General features: G+C 44.6%; 1 protein-coding gene across 1 annotated transcript in view; it reads right to left on the bottom strand.

The window, feature by feature from the left end:
* TRPC4AP (transient receptor potential cation channel subfamily C member 4 associated protein) overlaps positions 1-10,342 on the bottom strand; it is a 62,736-nt gene extending 52,394 nt beyond the window's left edge. Inside the window, exon 1 of the mRNA XM_067554505.1 lies at positions 10,163-10,342. Within this exon, the coding sequence (XP_067410606.1) occupies positions 10,163-10,276 (114 nt within the window). The 5' untranslated portion in view covers positions 10,277-10,342. The remainder of the gene's footprint in view (positions 1-10,162) is intronic.
* Positions 10,343-24,130: the final 13,788 nt, after the last annotated feature.

Below are 24,130 nucleotides of genomic sequence, written 5' to 3'. Positions count from 1 at the left end.
AAATGTGAAGTCAGCTCCCTTCCCCCGCCATCCCTTTTGTCTGCTGGAAGGAAACAAAGCCCTCTCTAAGGCAACAGTCTACAGCAGTGATCAACTAGCACAGGGGTTCTCAAACTGGGGGTCATAACCCCTCAAGGGGGTGTGAAGTTATTATGGGGGGGTCGTGAGGTGTCAGCCCCGTGCATGCCAGTAAGGGTGGCATGTCATGGGAGGTGTCATCACTGTTTTGGGGGGGGGAGGGGGGGAAGAGGAGGTCATCACAGCCTGAAATATATTCAAAGGGGGCCCCAACCAAAAAGGTTTGAGAACCCCTGAACTAGCAGGTGTTAGTGGCACAGAAGAGAACACTACCTTCTCTAAGCTCTTATCTCCCTTCACACTCACTGTCAGAAGGCCCAATCCACCACTGATCTCTGTTAAGGACTACGGGTTTTCTTTGGTTGTTGATCTACACTGGGTTGGACTGGAGAACCCCTATGATGTACACCTTGAGATCAAGTGGTCATGAAGAGCAAGTGAATGTGGTTTCTCAGGCAGTATAACTAGACAAGACAGTATCTATTAAACTAGAGGGTCCAATTCTCAGTGACAGGAGTTTTGACCATCACATGCTTTAAATGACATTACAGAGGAAAGAGGGCTTAACTGAAGATAAACCATAACTACACTCGATGAAAACTAGAGATGTCCACACACTATAGTCACCAAACTTTAGAACTTTTAAACACTTCTGTCTAGTTTTAATATTGGATTACATAAAGTCTTGAGGGACCCAAGTCTCTCAAGGTACTACTTTGCTTTACTTCAGATTTTACAACAAACTGCAACATGAAGGTATGTGTAACTTTACAGCTCTTCATATTCTGCAGAGGATTTCAACCAGAAAGCAGACTACCTGGACTCCAAGTGCAGAGGATGTCCCAACTTACTTGCACACACAAGGCTGAAAGAAATTCTCCATTACTGGCAGCTTTTATTGCCAGCGAGCTGTATATTGTTCTACAGACCAAGCTAACCAAATATTAGCTCTGTGTTTCCAAACAACGTGAAACTGAAAGCACAGAATACAGCTTCATTTGAAAGCTAATAAGAAGCCTGTATTTAGAGAAGATTGTAGTTCAAACACAGAGCTATAAAATACCTCAGTCATCCAGCCCACCCAGGACTGCACCCTAGAGCTCTTTTCTAGAGCTTTGTGCAGTCTAGACTAACTCGAGTTCATCACTTCCCTTGATATTATTACAAAACCTGATAACTCAGTCAGGAAGCTTTTCCCCACTATTCCATCTAAATAGAAATTAAAACAGGAATAGATTTAAATTATGTTTAGCAGCCTGTGTGCTTTCAAAAGAGGCATTTTAAGAACAAAGTTATACATTTCCTTTTAATTTCATGCCATTCTTTCTATTTGTAGTACCCCAATGACTATAACTAGTACTTGCAGCTTTCAGATGATCTTAGGCCTTGTCTACACTAGAAAAATAAGTCAACCTAACATAAGTCGACTTACAGCCACTGCAGTAATTACTGCGACGGCTGATGTCCACACGACCCTCCTTGGGTCGGTGGAGTGTGTCGTCCTCACCAGGAGTACTTCCACTGACCTAAGGGGCAATGTGAGGAGCTGAGAGCCCCACAGGCTCCTGGGCTCCCAGTGGGCTACCCACCCCCCCTATTCCCCACCGGAAATTAGCCCCAGGCTTCTCTCCTCCCTGTTCCCCGTGGAAACTGGGGGAAGCCATCAGGGGCTTCTCACCCCTGGGGAGTGGGGTCCAGTCTTGCCCCCCGCCCCCTCCCCACTGGGGTCCAGGCACCCTGGCTTCTCTCCCCAGTCCCGGTCAGGAGCAGAGACCAGCTGCTCAGCTCTCATGGGGGCTTTCTTGTCAATTTCACCACTCCAGCAGAACAGATTGTCTGTATACCCCCACTGTTTTGTTCACAAAAGCAGACTTTTGTCCACAAAACTCTCTAGTGTACACCAGCCCTTAAACAATAACCCAACCTTAAAATATTTATTTACATCGAGCCCCTGATCAGCTTTGTTCCTCTTCTCGGCACTTGCTTCAATTTGCAAATGCATTTGTTAGACTGCCCAGAAATGGATGCTGTATTCCAGGTGCAAGCTGTTATACGGAGAGGATTATCCCTTTCTCTGCTCTGTGACAGGGGGCCAATGCATTTGCACTCAAAACTGGATTTTCTTTACAAATACATTTATTTGATTGGCTATCTGCTATCACCCTGAAGTCTCTTTCAGCCATTCCTGCTTCACAGCTTCTTCCCTTTCAGCAAATCTTTTCAGATTATCTCCCAGCGTCCCAAGTACGTTAACTTGCATGAACCCTGTATAGACTCCAAGTCTCCCACTTTTTTAGTATTTTACCTGTCAGCTTTTCAAGCAGTGTCGTCTACAAATTTAAGAGAAGGATGTAGAGCTGATGGTATTAATGGACAAAATTAAGGTTGTTTGATCTCAGATATGCTTTTCCATGCTTCCTTATTTTTAAATAATGTGTGATTTCTGAATGTTCAAACTTTTTGCAGGGTTTTTTTAAACTGATGTATTTTTCTAAGCTTTTATTTTATTTGGAAAAAAAAAAGGGAATGTCGAGGTCTGTTCAACTAACTGTTTAAGTATTTTACTGAGATTAGTATTCCTTAGCAAGCACTCACCGGAAAACTGCCAAAGGAGTGTTTATTCATTATTTTAAGGAGAGCCCAGTCATCTCAGTTCACTAATTTACTTGTGGCCTTTCAATCACTAACAAAGACAATGTCAACTTGGCTATTTCTCAAGGCAACTTTCTCACTGCAGAAAGAGCTATTATTAGACTGAAAAAGTGAAGACAGCCCAGTTCAATTTACCACCACAGATGGTAACAGAAATACTAAATCAGGATTTAAAGGAATTTTCAGAACAGTTTTAAATCAAAAGGGATGAATTGCTGGTCCATAAATAAATGGTTGAATGTCTCAATGACAGCAAAGATTATTTTGTAGATAACAATATAACAAGGACTCCAGTGGGCAGCTCAACATATGAGAGCATCAAACCTACAGGAGACTTTCCAAATTCCATTAAGATTATATACAATATATCCTTCAGTCTTTTAAAGAGTTAAATGTTTATAGCACTCTATTCATGTTTAATACTACTTGAGAGGCCACATGATCTAGTGGCTAGGGCACTGGACTGGGACTCAGAAGACCAAGGTGCTATTCCCAGCTCTGACACTGAGCTATGGCATGACTGTTGGTAAGTCATTTCACCTTTCTGTGCCTGTTTCTCCTTTCATGCTTTGTCTGCCATGTCCATTTAGACTAATCTCCTCAAGGAAGGAACTGTCTTTTGCTATGTGTTTGTATAGGCACAACCATAATACAATGCTGTATTTTCTTTCAAAGGTTACCTTACTTTAGAAAAGAATTTGAAAGGCTCCTGCCTCTCAAGCTCTTGTATGCATAATTGCCCCTGTGTGTCCTATACCATTGCCTGTCAGATTCAAGACGGTAGCTTCATACTTTTAATTACATGCAAGATTCTTTAAAAATGTTAGCAATTTACTTTTTACATCTTCTATACTGAAAGTGTCATATTATGCTGCAGCTTCCATTATTACAAGCAGCTCAATGCCTGAACATTTTAGGAGATTTCCCTTTTGCTGGATCACCAATCACAGATGTCCTTGAGCTGGTGTTAACCCACTATCACTAAGGGGTCTGCCTTTCTAGATGAACGGATCCAGTACTGCAACTGCTCCCCACATGGAAATCCCACTAAAGACAACAGGGTTTTTGTGTACATGGCAGCTACAGAAGATTGCTCTTAATTACAGAAGCTCTTCAGTATTGAGCCAACTGTGATAATGTGCAGAAAAGGCCACTGATATTTAGACAGTCTAATGCTGAGAACACAGCTAGTATGTTCTCTCTAAAGAAAACAACCCCATCCATTGGTTACCTTTCAGTCCATGACCATTCTTTCAGACAGCTAAACTGGAAAGTTTACTGCCTTGAAACTGACTAAAAGTTTTCCCTTTTTACTCATTTTTATCTATACTAAATATAGTATAAAAGAGTACTAACATCCACCACTTACTTCATAGCACTTCTAGAGCATGGTAGATTCATAGATTTTAAGGTCAGAAGGGACAAATATGATCATCTAGTCCGACCTCCTGCACAATCTAGGCCACAGAACCTCGCCCATCCACTCCTGTAATAGACCTCTAACCTATGACTGAGTTATTAAAGTCCTCAAATCATGGTTTAAAGACTTTAAGGTACAGAGAATCCACCAGCAAGTGACCCATGCTACAGAGGAAGGCGAAAAACCTTGGTAGAGTCAACCATCAGACATGATCTCCCTTCTGCCATACATAAGCACATCCCCAGGCTTTGTGTCCCCAATCCTGAAGAGGTAGCAAGCTATCAACAGTGTGGAATCAAAGAAATAAGCATTACATTTATTAATAGAATGCTTGGCCTGAAACTGGTCATGGAAGGCCTGGCCTGAAGTTGTAACCTGAAACTGAAATAGAAGGCCCAGGCTAAACCATTAACAGAATGCCTCAACTGAAATTAGGATAAAGATGTTAAAGTCACACAAGAGGTCTCTGAACCACACCCGAGAGGCAAGTCTCTGTTATGAGCCTTAATTGAAGTCTGAACAGACTTCACCTGTTTTGATAAGTACCAGTACCTGCCCCCCTTTGTCTTACCGGCCCCATAGAAACTCACTCCATACAAATTAGCATTTGAACAAGTATTGTGTCACCACCCATCTTCGGGAGTTAACCAGGGTCCCTGAAAACCTGATTGTATAATCAAGTGACTCATTGGGCGTTCCTGTGAGGGCATCTGGTGTGCCCCACTGTGCATTGTGATTGTCTTTCCTGTTAAGTATAAACTGTTAATCAAATTCCACTATATGATCTATGTGTAAATGAACCTAAGCAACCCCTATATAAGTCTTTTGTATCTGGTAGCCAGGTGAAGTACATTTGCCCAGCATCCAGACATGCTGCTTGACTTCCCTATAGCCACCTGGGTTTTCCCTATGGCTATAGTATTCCCCATAGCTATGGTTATGTGATTGTGTGTGTCACAATCAAAGCTGCACCCGATCCAACTCTAAAATGTAGCTGTGTGATTCTTTTCCACGACAACAGCAATTTCACTGGGGCCCAGACAGGTCCTCCAACCACCAAGAGCAGCAGCCTGAAGAGTAAGCTGTCAGAGGCCTAACTGCTACAGCCCAGTGAGACTACAAGAGAGTCACAGCTGCTCCTCTGCTTGTAGCCTGATCCCTCCCTTTTGCTTGAACTTACATGGGGCTGTCAATTTGCAAGAGAAATTATGCTTTTTGAGTGGGTGATGTGGATGTGAAGACGCTTCCCTTTTTTAAAGGGCCAGTACTTGAACAGAATGGAAAAGACTGTTTAGAAGATAAAATCTTAAGTGTTGTGGGGGTGGGAGGGGGGAGATTTGTACAGAGTACCGATAATATGTAGTGGTGAGAACCACATGTATATTTCTGAGGAATTAAACTTTTCTTTTGCAGTGAGGAATTTAATATACATGGATAAGGATGGCAGTCAGCTTGGAGAATTTATTCCCAGCAGCAGCAGATCATATGGCATGGGTAGAGGAGAGACTCCTTTTGATTCTCATTCTAGCTAGGCCTTGGCAGTCCTGCAGGGCTTGAGACCAGTTTTCAGAGACTGCTGAGGGAACATTCACTGTGGTCTGTTGGCAACACACAATGGCCTGGTTGGACTTTACAATGACATTTTTTCCATGATTATTGACAAAGGCCCCTAGGAAACCTCTCTCCTGGTTTCACCCTCACATTTCACAACTGTTTACATATGACTTACACTAGATGAAGCAAGAGGCTAGGGAAGTCATGTTTTGAGTTCGATAAATTTCAACAAAATGTTTCAGATCTTATTCCGTGACTGTACAGAAGACAAATAAAGGTCTATTTGCAGAAACTATGGTGGAGGTAAAGTTGCATACAATGGAACTGTTCTGATGGGTTGATAACTCAATTTATCCCAGTTTCTTTACTTTGTTAGCACCAACTTTTTCTTACTGTGAGGAATTGTTACTTGAAGAAAATGTATCTGGTTCAGAGGGAGTCAAGACTTGAGAAGACAAACATAGGGTCTTTTCTGTTTGAGTTTCAGGCACTACTACTCTGCTCTCTGTCTCCATTGTAAGACCTTGCTAATGCAGCAGTGGATTGACGTAGTCTTTTATTGATGATTGGTGCCTGTCCGCACGAGGGGTAGCTGGCTGTAGCTCAATCCAGATAACATCAGTAGATTTGAGAAGCAAACAGAAAGAACTGGCAAGAATTAGATCAGCACTCTTGCTAAGAGAATGTGGCAACCATCTGTTATAAGATGTCCATAGTTTAGGGGTCTCGCCAGTTCCCAACTGCTGCTAGATATTCAGGTAGCAGCTGTAGCCAGACAAGCTCTTCCATCTGTTCCCCTGGTAAGACTAGAACAACTGTACCTTCCAAATGCAGACCTTACAACATTTATCTGTGCCTTTGTCGCTGAAACTAGGCCTACTATACTGTTTCTTATGCAGGACTGGATCTTGAGATCCCCCAGAAACTGAAGTTGGACTCCTGTATTCAGCACTATTTCATTTACTAATTAGAGCTTCATGTTGACAGCAAATAAGTTTTGCTCAAGAAAGGTTACTGACTGCCACTCAGCATCTGGATGGAATCTGAGGTATTGGTTTTGGCCTATACAGCTCTAAATGGTTTAGGTAACCAGGTCCTGAGAGACTGCCTGTCCCCTTACTGTACTGTACTGTACTCCACAATCAGTGGAGGCACTTGACAAAGAGCTTCCTTGCTATGAACAGGAAAGAATGACACAGAGGGCATTCTCCTTCACTTTAGAATTCACCTCCGCCCTCAGGCTACCAGAGCCCAGCTCAGTTAGCTTTCCATATACCTTTAAAGCCAGCCGTTTCTCTCAGGCATCTAGAGAGTGGATGAGTTGATGATCTGGGGAGAGGAGGGAAGGATAGTTGAGAAGGCTGCTCTGATCAGGGCTTAAGAACTAAATGAATTAGTCTATTGGGAAATATTTTGAATACTTTGATAATGTGGAATTTTAACTGATTAAAAGGCACCTAGAGATTGGACAGTTATTTGCTGCTTGTAAAAACAAACAAACAGAACAAGAGTCACATCCAAGTGCTTTGCACATGGACCTCCCCCAGAGACAGAGAAGGAACTTAGATTAAAAACAGACTATGTATTTAGAAAGGTGTTTCCCTCCCACCCCTGCAAGTGAACTGTTTGGTGAAGCCTTTCACAGAATAAGTTAAAACCCAGGAGTTTAATACAGTAATAGCAACAACATTTGCCACAATACAAAAGAAATACATGCCAGGTTATGAGATTATGACACTTGCTGAAATACTCTATTTCCCAGCTCCAGGCAAGCGGATACAGGTATGTGGCATTTAACATTGCACCATTACAATTATTTTTAATGCCATAGTTCAGTTCTAACCCCATGCCAGTTATACAGTTCATAACTTGTCAAGCAATTAAATTGTTCCCTCAATTCAAAGAATTTAACAAAAAGTGTTCTTGTGGCACTTAAGCACTGAGAGCACTCAGCCTTCAGCTTTAAAAACTTCTCAATCCAGCCAAGTCATGATTAAAACATTCTAGAAAGTGAGTTTTATAAAAGGAGGGATGCAGCTAGCAGAAAGGTTCTGACCAAGTACTGTGGGTAATTGCACAAGTTTAATCAGTCACTTGTCCAATCACTACACACATTTAATCAAACATTTTATAAAAGCATTGATAACAAAAAAAATGCAACTAGCGCTATCTCCTGCACGTCTCAGGCATGTGCAGAAACAGGGTGCCTTAAATGAAGGTATACAGATATCCGAAGTGACCGAACACTTTGCTGTGCATTCTCTTATGATGGGCACATCTGACCATTTACTTAAATCCGTATGACATGAGGTTAGAGTTATGGTGAATACAACACAAGGCATGACTCAGATCCTGAATGTATTACAGATATAAAATGATCTGTGGAAATAAAAACTCACTTTAAAGAGGCCATGTCAAGGTTAAATTCATACATTAACAAAATATAAAGAAAAGCAAAAGTCGATAAAAAGTCATTTTACTCAGACCGGACAATATCCTGGACAGGCTTAAATACAAATACTCCTTGTTTCCACTGTAGTTCTCTTGTCCCAATCCCCATCCAACAGCGAGAAAGTTAAGTGGGTGGGCCAATATAGTATTAACAAGGTCTCCATTTCCAATGTTCATTTAATTCTTCGTATTTTTCCTTCAAAGTAAATGCTACTTTATCTCTATTAATAGCAGCTGGCAGCCCAGATTTGCCCATGTACAGCTTTCCAAGAAGACAGACCGCACAGAGCAAACTAAGTCCCAGTCAAGAAACAGTTCCAGAAACAGACTTTGTTCTCAATAGTCCATGAGACCAACAGTGAAAACAGTGATTTCAAACAGTCCTGATGAGTGTTATTTTTATTTTAACAAAGCACACAAACAGGCATCCTACTCAACAGGTGCAGAACTAGAGTTCTACTCAGCACTAAAGCCACCAGGTGATGCATGCCAACTGAATCAATAGCGTGCTTAAATTTGCCATTTTGGGTTAAATCATGATTCCCTGCAGGGCTTCATTTCTGTTCAGAAGAGAGAGCTGCCCCATCCCCGCCTCCAATCAAAAAGCCACTACAGAACAGCATTTCTATGTTGTGGGGATATTTGCCCTTCTCTTCAAGTCCTTTTACACCAGGGGTTCTCAAACTTTTTTTTGGTGGGATCCCCTTTGAAAATATTTGAGGCTGTGATGACCCCCCCCAACAAAAGTGATGACTCCCTCTCCCTCATGCCATGCCATTCTTACTGACATGCACGAGGGCTGATAGCTCGCAACCCCCCACCCCCATAATAACCTCAGGTTATGGTCACAACCCCCAGTTTGAGAACCCATTTTACACAAATACCCTGGTGGCAGGGAAAGGGAAGTAGTAAGTCACAAGTAGTAAGTTCATTCTCCTCTCTATAGATAATGCTGAATTCTTTGTAGAGCTAGCTGGCAGTGCTAGATGGACCCATGAATAATATTGACTGGGCTAGGAAAGCTGACAGGGGAGAAAACGTAGTCCGTGGAAGGCACAAGAGCTCATTAGAAAAGTGGTTGAGAGTTTGGGGATATGGAGAGTCGCACCTTCAGTTGCTGCCATCAAATGAGAACTCAGCTATAGTTCTGCAGCTCAGCACTTTATGACTCTTTATTCATCTAGTTTCCACATAGAACTACTAGGGCAGCTATGGTGAGGCTCCCCAGCTAGCCTATATAGGGAAGATGTACAGTGTTGTAGCTGTGTCAGTCCCAGGATATTAGAGAGGCAAGGTGGGGAGCTCATATTTTTTATTGGACCAACTTCTGTTGGCAAGACACAAGCTTTCGAGTTTCCACAGAGCTCTTCTTTACCCAGCTTGTCTCTCTATATACTGAAGAGTACAGCAGGGACAGAACTTGAGGCCTCCCAGCTAAGCAAGGTTCTTCCAAGTGGGGAGATGTAAAGTACCCAGGTGAGGGTTGAAAAACTTACTTCCGGGCGATCGTGAGTTTGAATATTGCAACCAACAAGGAAAATCAGCTGTACTAAAACCGGGAAGGAAGCCAAGCCTAGTCCCAGGCCAGGCCAGGCCAGACCAGACTTTGCGGGCTCCAGGCTCACGGCAGGTGTGAGGGTCGGAGGCCAAGCAGAGGAACGAGCCAAGTCCCAACCAGCCCGACCGCGGCTAGCAGCGGGAAGGGCCAGGGCAGGGAACTGGGGAAGTTGAAGGCGGAAGGGCTCGGCTGGCCCCAGCTAGTTCCCAGCCAGCGCCCGGACCCCCGTGAGCAGCCGCTGCAGCCGGCCCCAGGGGGGAGCCCAGCGCTGCCCGTACCCTGACAGGCCCCAGCGGCGAGCCTGCCCCTCCGCCCGACGCAGTTCCCCGCGGCCGAGCCCAGATCTGCCCGGATCAGGCATTGGCTCCCCGCCACCCCGGCTGGGCCCGTCCTGTGCGGGGACCAGCGGCCTCCTCAGCCCGCCGGCGCGGCCCCCCGACCCGCGGTACCTGCGCTCCCCGGGTCAGGCCCCGGCCGCTGAGCTGCCCGTGCCGGAGCTGGGCCAGGATATTGGCCGCTCCCCTGCGGGCTCCGCGCCGGCCGGGCCCCGGGGCCGCCGCCATGGCCGCTCCTGCCGCTCGGGCTCGGCCTCGCCTCGGCTTGGAGCCTCGGCGTCGGACGGAGACAAACAGGAAGAAGGGAAGCGCTCCCCCAGCGCTTTGTACGAAGCGGCGCGGGGGCCTGCCCGCAGCGCCACCCCTAGGATCCCGGCCGCACTGCAAGGCCGGGAGGAGCGAGGGGCAGCGCCCGCTCAGAGGCCGCTGGGAAATGTAGTCGCGACCCAGTCTGGGAAGGGGGGCACGGAGCGCATGCGCACTGGGAGCTCCTCCTCGCCTCAGCGTGTGCCCGGCTGCTCAGGCTCCCAGGGAGGCTCCAGCCGAGGGGAGAGTGGAGAGAGCATACGATGCTAACACCATCTCCACACCCACAACACAGGAGCAGCACCCTCAGTGCAACGGATCCCTGGCTGCAGCACTGCAACATACCCAGCACCGCAACACCCAGCACCACAACACCACCCTCTCTGCAACGCTTCAACACAACCTCACTGCAACACCCAACAGTACAACACAACCCTTACTGCAACCCAAACCACACTGCAACACAGCACACAACACTGCAGCTCAGTACAGAGCACTACAGCTCCACAAACCATACTGCAACACAGTGCACCACAACATAACGACACCGCAAAATACACAACTCAGACTGCTGCATAATTGCAAAAAAACATAACACTGCAAAACCATAAAACACATTGCACCACACAACACTACCAGACACTGCATACATCACAGCACATAAAACTGTGATACACCATAAAACTGCAACACAGGGCACAATGTGTCATAGCACATTAGTGGACACCACAATGCACCACAAAGCACAATAACCCACATCCCAATCCTGGGCGGAGTGGAACAGGGCTCTGAGGTGGCACCCAGCATTCTCTCAGGTGCTTGGCTGGCTGGTTCTTGCTCACACACTCAGGGTTTAACTGATCACCATTAGTGGGGTTAGGAAGGAATTTGCCCCAGGGCAGATTGGCAATGACCTTGTTTTGTTTTGTTTTGCTTTCCTGTGCAGCATACGGGTGCGGGTCACTTGCCAGGATTATCTGGGTATAGCTCACTTAATTATTTCCTTGCCACTGCACTCCTCAGGCACTGGTGCACCTCCGCCCCTCCTGATCTCTGCCTGGGGCACAGAACAGGCTAGTCTCCTGTGACTCTCATTTACTTTGTTGGGGCTAGTGTACGGTTGCTGGGTGGTGCTGGTGACCTGTGATGTATAGCAGGTCAGACTAGATGATCCTGTGGGCCCTTCTGACCTTTAATGCTTAAGACTCTGTGACATGCCGCAACACAACATTGAAGTACTACGTAATAACGACAACACCATGCAAGCAGCTGCTCTCAGCCCCCTCGGTCCATTCTGCCAGCATTATTATAATGAATCATGTTTATTACAGCAGTGCCTAAGGGGCAAGCAAGGGTGGGACCCATTGTGCCAGGCACCGTGCAAACACAGAATCCCTGCCCCGAAGCCCTTAGAGTGTAAACAGGCAAGACAGACACAGGTGGGGGAAGGGGTAGAACACACCAGCAGAGTGAGCAGTGTGATGGTAGCAAATTATATCTGGCCTACTGGAGCAAAGTGACTTACAGAACTTGTGTCAGAACAGCTCATTGAGGAGCTGGAGGACAGCAGGCCAGGACTGAGGAAAAGTGTGGGAGCCCAGCCCACGGCTGGAATCGTTGGGGACGTATGTGTGTGTGAGAGAGAGAGACATTTTGCTCTCAGATACATATATGCATGCAGTCAGTCTTGACTTCAGGGGGACCTCAGCATGCACATCAAGGGACAGAATTTAGCCCAGGATGTGACAACTGAGGATGGAAATGCATTGGCAGAGCTACAAAGAAGCCGCAGGAGGTCATGAGGTTATTATGGGAGGGGTCGCAAGCTGTCAGCCCCCATGCATGCTGGTAAGGGTGGCATGACCTGGGGGGTCATCACTTTTTGTGTGTGCGTGGTGGTGGTGGTGGGGGGGGGGTCGTCACAGCCTGAAATGTTTGCAAAGCGGGTCTCAGCAAAAAAAGTTGGAGAACCCCTGCTGTGGCTGGTAGAAAGAGAAGCAGCTGCAGGTGCACTGCACAGTAGAATTAGGTAGTGTCCCAATGCTGGAATAGCAGAAGGTACTGAAGGTCAGGACTGAGGTGCATCATCAGAACTGGGGATGGAGTGGGATGGGTCATGACTGGAGTAACAGACAATACTGTTAAGTAGAGTGGGGTGGTTAAAGCTTTACAGAACATCTAACTACACTATCTATAATAGTTTCAGCTAAAATGTGTAGTTTAGTTTCAGCTAAAATGGTTCAGCCATTTCTCAGCATGAGATTAAGGAAAAATACATTGTTTTGCACACATTAAAAAATTCTTACAACCATTACATTAAGAAGCTCTAGAGTTTCCATGCTTCGGTGCAGAGACTTGAAATTTGGCAGGGTGGGGAGATCATCCTGGTGTCAGGGATGTTCCCAAGGAAAATTGCTCAAATTTGACCAAGTTACAAAGCTTTGAAAACATCTTCATTTGCACATGCTCAGTAAAGACTTGATAGAGTTTGGCATCTAAATTTTCTGAAGAGCCCATCAGCACTGAGCAGGCTCCAACCTGGGGCTGCAGAAGCTGTTCAGGACTTTTCCTTTAATTGTGCCTTCTGAGAGGCAGGGATCCTATGGAAAAAACAATTTGTGATCATGTAATTAAAGACTTTATCATAATGCATACTCACAAAGGGCCAAGTTAAAGTTGCCCAAGGAACCTTAATTCTGGCATTTCCTTAATTCTGAGTGCTTGACTTTGCAACCTTAACTTACTTTTAACATAATATTTTTTTATGTAAACTCATATAAAGCATCCATTGTGTTCATTTCTTCATTAGAACTGAGTCAGATGTTCCAAAAGCAGTGTCCATAAACATTCATTGCAATTCTGAATGGCTATTTGGTGCCATCATGCAGTGTGCCATTCATTAATTGCTATTTGCCTGCACAACTGGGATTTGTTCATGTGAAAGTTTGGGGAACAGCTGTCCTTTGGGCAGCTACATGATCCCAAAGATTTGCTATTTGTTCTTTATTTTTCTGTTGTAAAGGTTTTAGTTCTCGAATTGGGGAGCAGAAACAAAACCACATGACTTAGGTTACCAATCACCCACCACACACACAGACACTTGTAGAAGTCATCATTTTACATATATCCCACTGGCTGAAAGTTGCTCATCCCAAACTATTTGATGAGTTTGATGAATACCTGTGAATAACCACTAGATTCACTCTGAGGAGATTGGGTTTGCAGATGATCTGCTGACAGATACAAAAGTTCAATTCATCAGCTAATTAAATCCCAGTGAATAACACTATTCCTAAAGTTAATTGTGCTCTCCTTGCACTGACATTTTCTGGAAACTGTTATAGGGACATTCACAACATCTTAAATAAACCAGAACAGGTAGTGCAGGAAGTATCGGTGGCCTGTCACTACAATTTCAGGTACGCTACTTCTTCACTAGTCCTCTTAGCCTAATTAATGTGCCTCTGACCAATGGCATGTGCCTAATAGGATTTATTACACTGATTATACATGTGGCACATTTAATCCAGAACAAATGTCCTTTCAAAAAATAGAGCTGGTGTCTCTTCACTCAGTTTGGTTCCTGTTCTTTATGAGTTTTATACCAAGAAACCTTGCAATAAAATGTTCCACTACCTGGAGGAGCCCAACAGATTCACCACATCCTTCAGACTGCTGACACAGGACAAGAGTCAGACAATACTACCGAGTAACGTCATGGGACACTAGTCACAGATAACCTTAATAACTCAGCCACAGCTCTGGGTCTGATTTTTAACAGAATCTTCCCTGACTCGGTTTGTTTTCTGCGTATCAAGCTTCCTTCCAAAACACTGAGAGGTATAACAAACAGAGCAATCAGCATAGAGCGTGTCAGAGAGAAATTGAAATCAGTTCCATTGCAATGGCATAAGGCTCAATTTGTCAATTCTCTTTAATAGATCAGTTCAAGCCCTTTCTATATACAGTCAAAGGGTTAGCAGAACAACCTGTACAAATAGCAGAGCACTGGAATTCAAAAAGCCCTGGTAGTTCAAAAGATGCTTCGTTAGAATATCCCAGAGTTACTATGAGCATATGTACTATGAGAGGCTTATGGAAGAAGGACTAGGATCCAGAGTGCAACATTTGAAAAGCATCTTGAGCCAAGTAACATTAACTCTGGAGCTGTAACAAAAGAGCTATATGTGAGGAAACTAGAGCAGAAGAATTCATATGGCACAATTGCCAAATGGTTACCACCGCTGCAAGAAGGGGATGATGTTAGATTTCACTGGAAATTTTTAAATCAAGAGGGGATGTTTTTCTAAAAGACATGCTGAAGGGATTATTTTGGGAAAGTTTCCTGGCTTGTTGGTACAGGAGGTCAGACTAGATGATCACAGTGGTTCCTTCTGTCTTTATAATCCATGAATGTATGAAAACAGAATGTGGATGGCAGTCTGCTAAGGTAATAGGTACTGTCCTAAGACCACACATCATAGAAACCTCTGCGGGTTAGTGAAGATATGGAAACCAAGGGAAAGAGGATGCTGGCTCTCTGTTTCTTGGTGTTATGCAGAGTGCCTCTGGCAACTCTCCTGGGCCGACAAAGGTGACACACCCACTGTCATGCTGTCTGGAGTGGCTCACAACCATGAGTTAGGCAGACTCAAAAACAGGGCAAATACCCCAAGCTGGTGGTGTGTTCTAGAATTAGATTTCACCAAGCCAGTCACAAATGTGAACTCCTGGATCATTGTAAGAGTCTTACCATGGAGTTCCATCTGTCTCACCATCCAGACAAACTGGACTTAGTGAAAAATAGTCATTTACACACAAAAAATCACACCACATTCAGGTTGCTTTCTGTCTCAAGAGACCAGTCACTTACTTCCAGATCATTTGGTACCCTAGATCTTACATCAAAGACAACGCCTGTAGCCAATCCTGTAATAAATGTAGGGTTAGGGTTAGCCATGTCACGTGACTAGCCAGAACACAAAAAATTGTTCTCTTAGTGACACTGCTGCATGTCTCACATGTACTTCCTATTGTGTGCAGTTGGTGAACAATCCACAGGCTCCAACAATTGTGATCTGCTGAGGAGCAATTTGCTTATTAAACTGTTCGCAGCAAATAGTTCAACTAGCTGTAAATCTGGTGCTGGGAAAACATGTCCTGACAAGTTGCTCCTGAAATATTACAGTAATGTCTTTGCTTTGGGTTTAGTGTTCTGCGGGGTTCCTTGTGGTGAAAAGAAGTACCAGCGTTACAGCAGGAGTAGCACTGGCCCCTATCTTTAGTTTGCCTGTCATTTTCCATGACAAACAGTTCCTGCAAACTTTTTGTAAAGAGTTCTGCCAACTCCACGATTTGCAGCAGGACTCTGATGTTAGCCAGGTGCATAGTCCTGGGGGCAAGGTGGAGCCTCATGAACATCAAGTCAGGCTTGGTTGTGTTGTAAACCACTGAAAATCACCATTGCCCACCTGTGTTTCGCTATCCATCAAGAGTCTATTCACGTGGCACATAAGCCGCTCTGTTGCCTCACTTCAGCAGTCCAAGCACAGAGCCAAACCTCCAGGTGAGACACAGACAAAATGGGTCCTCCGCCTCTTGATGGTGCCGTCCCCCATTATCATAGCCTCTGACCTAGAGGAAGATGCACTACACTGGGAACCAGGAGATCTAGACTCACTTTTTAACTAACTATGGTTAATAACTCTGACCCCTTCGCAACTCTTGTTATGAAGATGGCCTTATGGGTTACATGACCTGAGAATGGAACCAGACCTCTAATACGGCAGAGCCAAGCATCAAGCCACTTAATCTAACTCTCTTTCTCTGAAAGAGCCTCCCAAATACTGGTCCTTGGCTAGGCTGTCTGTAAAATGGTGCTACTCATGTATAGGTAACACACAGTTTAGATGTGTTCCATGTTTTCCTCTAGTGGCTAATCTACAGGGGATAATATTAGCCTACTGCTTAATGCAGCTACCTTTTAGCTCAAGTCTGTGCTGCAGTGCTGAAAGTTTAGGTTTCACACGGGATGCTGATGTATTGAAGGGGTGTCTGTCAGAGTTGCACATAATATAATTTGCTGTTTCCATTTTTTCTTTTTAAAAGAACCTAAACAATTACATTTAAAAAAAAACAAAAAACCCTCTGTTAAAACAGTGTTATTAAGCTTGCAAAGCCAAGCACTCAAAAGTTAGGAAATGCCAAAATTAAGGTTGCCCCTTTCTGTGTCAATGCAACTGTAGCCTATCAGATGATTTAGGTTAAGAAATAAATAAAAGTCAGGTGTGAGGCCTAAGTTAGCCAGAGCGTAGAGGAGTCTGGGAAATTGAAGTTGCCAGTGTGAGAAGTTGGAGACAGAGTAAGAGTTAGCAAGGCCATGACCCAGGGTTATGTTACCCATATATTGTGGTAATAACTGGTTCAAGCAAGGTTTTTAATAAGAGAACTCCAATTAATATCAGAAAGGTACTGTTAGGTTCAGGATTATAAAGCGGAACTTCACTCTGTTGTTGGTGGACTGATCACCCACTGATTCCCTCTTTCATCTTTGTGTGTAAGTATAACTGCAGTATTGTGTAAGTGGTAGCTGCACGCCCATTTGCTTTACTAATCATTTTTCTTTTTAGTAAAGTTTGATTGTGTCATTGAAAATGTTACCTAGTGGTCCTCTACAAAACAAATTTTCTGTAACCAACCTAGAGGCTCAAACCTGAACACTAAGTAAAGTAACTGGGAACATTTCACTGAAAGGTTACAGAAGGTTTACACAGTCTCTAACTGCAAAATCTTAGACTATAGTTTCTATATCCCTTCTACCTTATTCAGTGTGCATGATAGATGGTGCTCGGGGAGTGAGTCAGGGACACACAAGCAATGAAGTTCTTTTCTGTAGGTTGATCTTGCATCATGTTGGCAGGTATATAGTAAATGAGGCAAGGGCTGCAGGAAAAGAAAGGATGATTTTGGAGTTGCAGCAAATGATTACTACCCAGGAAAACTCAATTATCTCCATGCTTTTGCAAAAGCTTTTGCAGGAGGCCATAAACTGTGTGTGCCTCAATTTCTGGGGGCCCAACTTGAGACACATGTGGCCTGATTTTCAGAAGTGCTGATTGCTCACAACTGCAACTCAAGTGACTAGAAGCTGGGACTACTCAACATTTTTGACAGTGGGGCCTGGCAGAATGAGCAGTGTTGAGAATCAAGAAGTTATGAATTCTAATGAATATTTTGCACTGGCTCATAGTGTAACTCAACTGTTTTTCTCACATTCCCCATCTGTAAAATGGGAATATTCCTCCCCTACTTCCCAGCAGGATACCCTCGCCACAGTGCTTACAACATATAAAAGTACTCTGAAAAATCAAGCCTGACGTGCTGCAGTCATGCAGACACCCAAGGTTAGTGAAGGTTTTTGCAAATTTTGGCCTTGATCTCTTTGTGCCACAGTTCCCCATATGAAGGTAACACTGTCTCACAAGGGAGAAGTGAAGAGAAAGGCAAAGCAAGCCTGGCCTAGTGGTTAAGGCACTAGGTCTTGGGAGACCCACGTTTAATTCCCTGCTCTGCCACAGACTTGCCATGTGATCTTGGGCACATTACTTGGCCTCTCTGTGCCTCAGTTCCCCATCTGTACAATGGGAATAATAGCCCTGCCCTACCTCACAGGGGGGCTGTGTGGAGAAATAAACTAAAGATTGTGAAGTGCTTTGAGATCTACTGCTGAAAAACGCTACATAAGAGCCAAGTTTTGTTAATACTTGTGAGGATGAAACATGGTGATGAGTGGTACAGGAAAGAGAATTAACATTCCATAGTCAGTGCAGAGTTTGAATAGTGTGCAGTAAATCAGACACAGGGCCCCACCTTGAATGTCAAAGACAAACAGAAATATTGAGCAACAGCCTCATTCCCTGAGAGTAGTCCAGCTCATGATCACGCAACCAAAGACTGTATCAGAACAGTCTTCTCCCAAAGGGCAGAGTTGAAGTAAGACTGCAAAGGCAACCTTAGGTCTGGTGTGAATGTTTGACTTTGCAACCTGATTAATGTTTTTAAATAGATTTTTTTAGTATGTATCATGTATTTAGAGGGGATAATGATGCTTGTTACTGTGGAAGAAACAAGGTTTCACTCTGCGTTTTTAGTTGAGGCTCATCAGAGATATGAGGCTCTTTTATTATTATGAAGTACAAGGGGAGCGTCACAGAGAGTTGACTCTGGTCAGTAAGGGTCTCCGCCCTCAGGCAGATTTTAACATCTATTTATAGCAGTATTAGAATTACAGCACTCATTCTTTTTATCATTAGTCAAGTTTACAGACACAAACGAACTGCAGTACAAGCTTTTTCTTTTGATTCACGCAGTTACATTTTTAGCATTTTCTTACCCTCTGTTTTACCCCCTCCCTTTACCCATAAGACATACTTTTCTTGACCAAAGTTTAAGGCCTAAGTAGTTTACTTCAACATTACTATAATGTCAGAGCAGCTATGCATCCCCTCCACAGGCAGTCATCTGCCTAATTCCAGAAATCATGTCTGTTTCTGAAACTCATCTGCTTCTCTTACATTTTTGGAGACCTAAAAGAAATTGGGACCTGTGGGGGAGGATGTTTCTGAGGCAGGGAAAACTGGTACTGCCAAAAGGTTTCTGACCCTGCAATACGGTGGTTTACTATGGGGATGGCAGGGTTTTCTCCAGGGCTCTGAACACTGTTGCAGCATGCTTTCCAGCCCTGGACGCATGAATTCAAGATGTGTTTGGCAAACAGCAGTCAGCTGTTACAAGCATCACTGTGGACTGAGACTACTTGAACCTTACCCTGCAGCCTGCTCTGAAAGGGTATCTTTTGCTTTGGGGTACCAAGGCTCAACAATAACCTGACTCTCATTCAGTAATTTATAGAGTTACCCAGCTGACATCACTGAAAACCCCTCATCCACTCCAGCACAGGCAGTCAAGGCAGCAACAGTATTTACTGCACCATGTGCTGTAGCAAGGGCTTGTGTCCTGGCACCTGGAAAAACCCTTCTGACAAGAGGATGTTGGTGGAAAAAAAGATTGACAAACCAAAGCCTGCATTTCTGACACCCACACCTGGGCTCCAAGTGCTGCATTTTGGGCGACTCTGGGAAAAGGAACATTGTGGGAGGCACGGTAGGTAGCCAGGATGCAATCAGCCATACATGGGAAGATCAGAGTTTCCTGTATATAACATCTAATTAGTGTAATCCATTGTACAGCCCAGAAGTTCCCGTACAAACCCTACTCCTCCTGGGCTGCAGACAAGCATTCCTGCTTGGATGAAAATTAGCATGATAAACATCCAATGTGGAGTCTCCACCATTGATTACAGTCTTGTTTATGCCTGTTCCAACTGGCTTGGTGTGCAGGCTGGTGACATGCAATGATCTTTGCCCTGTGTTGATAAGTCTCCCTTTTTTACTCTTTATCAGTGGTTCTGCTTAGAGCATTTTGTACAGGCATCAGAGAGGGCAGAGAACTGACAAAGCTACGAAAACCCAGTAGTGGAGAAAGCATGTAAAGATATAAGGAAAAACATGTCTTTGTGTTTATAGACTGAGGCAGCAGGTGTAATCTCACATGCAAGGCACTGAAGCAAGCTCCATGTCTTCATGTGCATTTATACAGCACCATGGGGCTGTGGCATGGATTTAGATGGAATACGTGGGGCCCACAGTGTTAACACAGCAGCTCTCAAACATGGGGTTGTGCCACCAGCAGATGGGGTCATGGGTCCAATGGGCCAGACTCGGCCTCTGAGATGATGCCATCTGCCCCCAAATGTGTCTAGACGTGCTCCACAAATGCCAGGCCAGGAGACTGCCCCTTTGAGCTACAAAATGGCAGCGTGGACACAGCGTGACCTCACCTATATGGGGCATATGAGGTCACGCTGTGCAGAGGCCACCATGCTGTAGATCAAAATGGTGGCCTTCTCGTGGTGTGACCTTGTACGTATGGTTCAGTTCTCGAAGACGGTCTGTTCTGTCTCCCTCTTTCTGGAAGAGAGCACAGGGAATGTTTGATCTACTACCTGGCTACATGCAAGACAAAACTACCCCATGTGATTGCATGGTTGGCTTTGGCACAGATGCAGCTCTGTCTATGACAAGTCACAAAGCCCTGGTAAAGACAGTTGCTCTGTCTCTGGGCAGACTCACTGCACAATTCAGACAACAACGGGCATCTGAAGTTCTGAGTCCAGAGCAAGGTGAGTCACAGTAGACAAGACCTGCTGCAAAAATTACATCAAGACTCAGCCTCTTTGTGGGCGTCTTTTTGCAAAACTTTGTGAAGACCTGGGGTCTGATCATGACGTGGTGTTAGCTCTCAAGATGAAAAGTGCTGGGTTGATTTTTTGAACTGAGAGTCTAGCTGCACGTCCACGCAATGGACTGTGAAAAGATGAATTCGTTGGTTTTGTGTGTGACCAAAGGAAGATGTGCCTTCTTGCCCATGTCACAGATGTATTTGGGAATCTGAATGAACTGAATACAGGACTGCAAGGCAAGAACACCTACCTCCTTGTTCAAATCACTAGATTCATGAATTGTTTTCTAGAAGTATAATCTGTTGAAGACAAACTATGAATCCTTCCTTTGGCTTTGCAAGTTCCTGGCTGACAATGAAATTATTCAGCCTCCCACACAGCTGGTGGCTGAGCATCTCAGCTGGCTGGAGGAACAGTTGACATCTTTTTTCCCGGACCTGGATGTGACAAAGTATGATTTGGTGTGAAACCCCTTTCAGTGCAAGCCTGATGCTATGGAGTTGCCAGCAGCAGCAATCAAACAGCTCATTGAAATTTCCTATGATAGATTCTTGCGAAAAACATATGCCCAACTGTCTCTCCAGGAGTTTGATTCACCATCAGGAATGAATATTCTGCACCCTCAACTTGTGCCTTGAAATTGATGGGACAATTTGCAAGCATGTATTTGTGTGAAACTGGATTCAGTGCATTTGTGTCCATCAAGTCTCAGTATTGATCTAATCACTGATACCACAATTAGAGATTAGATATGCAATTTCTACCACACCGCCAGACTCTGGGAAGGTGTCACAACATGCAAGCCTGTGTGTCACATTGATTAGAGAGCATTAAATAATGTACTAAATGTGTACATTCCTTGGATTACGTGGTTATTTCGCTGTCTGGAGACAGTAAGTCAAAACAGGGTCAGGCAGGCAAAATGATTGGGAACCCCAGTGTTAACATAACCTAGTCACTGTTGAACACAGTTAGGGCTTGGAGCTGGTATACACAGACCTTTGCTTGCATAGTACCATGGCAAATGCACCATTAAAAATAATTTTAACCTTTTATTAAAGAGAAAGAAAAGGAGGAAAAACAATTCCAGCATTTGGAATGTAAAGCATTAAGTGAGGTTTTCTTTTTAACAACATCCCTTGTTCCTTTTCCCTGAAGCTGGAGAGAGCTTTTAGAAGGAAAAAACCATTGTTTGACCATCTCTGAGATAGTATTAAAGATGGTAATAGCTCCTTTTGGGTAAAAGAGAAGCTAGTTGAGATGAGCTGGAGCTGTTGATGTTGCTGCTGCTGTTAAAGTCCAGTCCCATTTCATCCCAGCTGGTGTCTGGGATTTGACTGGAGCCAGTAGAGATAGTGATGTCAGCTGGGGCCCTCTCTGGCCAGAACATTCCTCAGGATCAGGACACTGAAGGCCCAGTGTCCCAGGAGATGGTAGGGTGGCAGCCATGATGGTGAAGCTTGCTCCAGTAGCCTCCGTGAGTTCTTCCTGATGTCTCCTCCCCCTCCCCAAATTATATTTCTTCGATTAAAAAAGGAGTGGTGAGTGGAATACCACTTGCCTCCATCCCCCTTCTTGTTGTTTAGTCCACAAATTAGGCTGAATACACAACACACCATTTTGGTTCATTAACTTCTGGCTCCAAATAATGTTTTTAACAAGCATAATTTCAATAGTCCTTGGATTATATCAACGTGGCCTTTTTGGCTCAGACTAATCCAGTTTGTCTGGTTCTCTTGCACCTGTTCACAACATTCTTTATTGAAAATAACTTGACTTACTTTCCATGGTCAATTCCTAAACAGGCAAAAGTTATAGACCAATTGCCACAACAAGGCCCCCATTTCTACTTAAAGCCTCAGAGTATTACTGGCATAAAAATGACCATAGGGAGCCCCTGCTTGGTCAGCTTGATGACTTCTGCTACCCCAAACAAAAATAGATGCATTGCACATGCAAATAAAGGTAGAAGGAAAGCTAGGAATGGCTATATGAGATCAAACCACCAGGCTATGCCATCTCCAGCTTTGGGCAGTTGGTTCTTGCTACAGTGAAGTAAAACTCTCTTGCACTGCACCTGGCCAACATGATAGTGATAGGGACAGGCTCCTGCAGTGGCTCTAGGCCCTAGATCAGCTCTCATGCTGAAGCAGAAAGGTCAAGATTCTTTACAACTCCTGTGACACTCTGAGCTGCGGGGTCAGATCCTGCCAATGGCCTGTTCATATGGGAACATGGCCAAATTTCCATCCCAGTCCTTCCTGTTACGTGGGTGGATTTGTTTTAAATTTGTTGCTGCTTTTCTCTCATAGCCCATCCCTTTGGAGGATGGCAGAGCTGAGCACGCAGGAGAGTTCATTAACAGAGGGTGGAGCAATGCTTTTCGCTACTGAAAATGGAGCCACTGTGGCTCGATTTCACTTTACAAGAACAGGGCCACTAAGAACACATCCTCCTGCTTTGTGAGATTTATGTGCACATTCAGCCTCTCCTTTGCATTAGGTGCTGGAGCGTTCTATACCTCACCTCAAACAAAATCAATGCCCTTCCCTACCCATGGCTGCCTCATGCTGTGTGGATTCCATGATAGTTCTCACCAAACCCCAGCTCATCTGATCATCCCTGTTAGCTCCCACCAAGAAGGTCCAATAAGTGGTTAGAGGGAGATGGGTCACACTAGGTGCTGAAGGCAAAGGAGGAGGAAAGGTTTTCAATAGCAGAGGCAGGCAGAACTCTTGGAGTCAGTCAAGCCTGGCCACTGGGGGTTAGGAAGTGTTTCTAATCCCCTGCATAAAGTCTCTCCACCCCTCACATCACAGGCCCCAGAAAGCCATAGAAAGTTAATCAGCTTCCAGGTGACATCCCCCCAGCACTTAGTTAACCAGCCTCTGAAGGGACAGTGTCACTCTCAGTGCACTGACCAGCCCTAGTTCTAGAGGGAAGGGAATGTGCAATGTGTATTTTCTTCAACACAAGTGAGCCCCTGTTTCCTGACACATGGTTTTCCCCCCTCCTGACAGATGTACAGTTCATTCATCCAACAGCCAAGCATGGAACTGAAAACCTGTTATTTGGAGCAGAGGCTGCCCATTGGTGAGCGCTGGGTGTACAAGACCGTGCCTATGTGATCTTCTGGGATGAGCAGTAAAACTGTAGGCCAACCACAGAGCAAATCTGCAATTTATTGAGTAAGAAGTCACTGCTAGTAGTTACCTGCCTGTAGCAACATGAGAACAGAAGTTAACTCAATTTTCTTTTCTTAAGCAGGAGACACTGTAAACTTTGCAGATGGTTAATACTTTAAATGTCCTCAGAACATTTAATACAGCTGCACAATGAAACAGCAAATTCACACAGCTGCAGCCTTTTCCTTCTCAGAGATTTCTGCTTTCCAAGCTGTCAACTCATTCTGGTAGAACACTTTCAGCTGTGTGACACTTGTTAAGAGTAACCCTGATTCAGACAATACAGAAGGC

This window comes from Emydura macquarii, unplaced genomic scaffold (genome assembly GCF_026122565.2).
Source record: "Emydura macquarii macquarii isolate MOO-44397 ecotype Brisbane River unplaced genomic scaffold, CSIRO-AGI_Emac_v2 contig_1483, whole genome shotgun sequence".
NCBI lineage: Eukaryota > Metazoa > Chordata > Testudines > Chelidae > Emydura > Emydura macquarii.
Note: the sequence above shows the minus strand (reverse complement) of the source record. Positions and strands in the feature narration are given on the sequence as shown.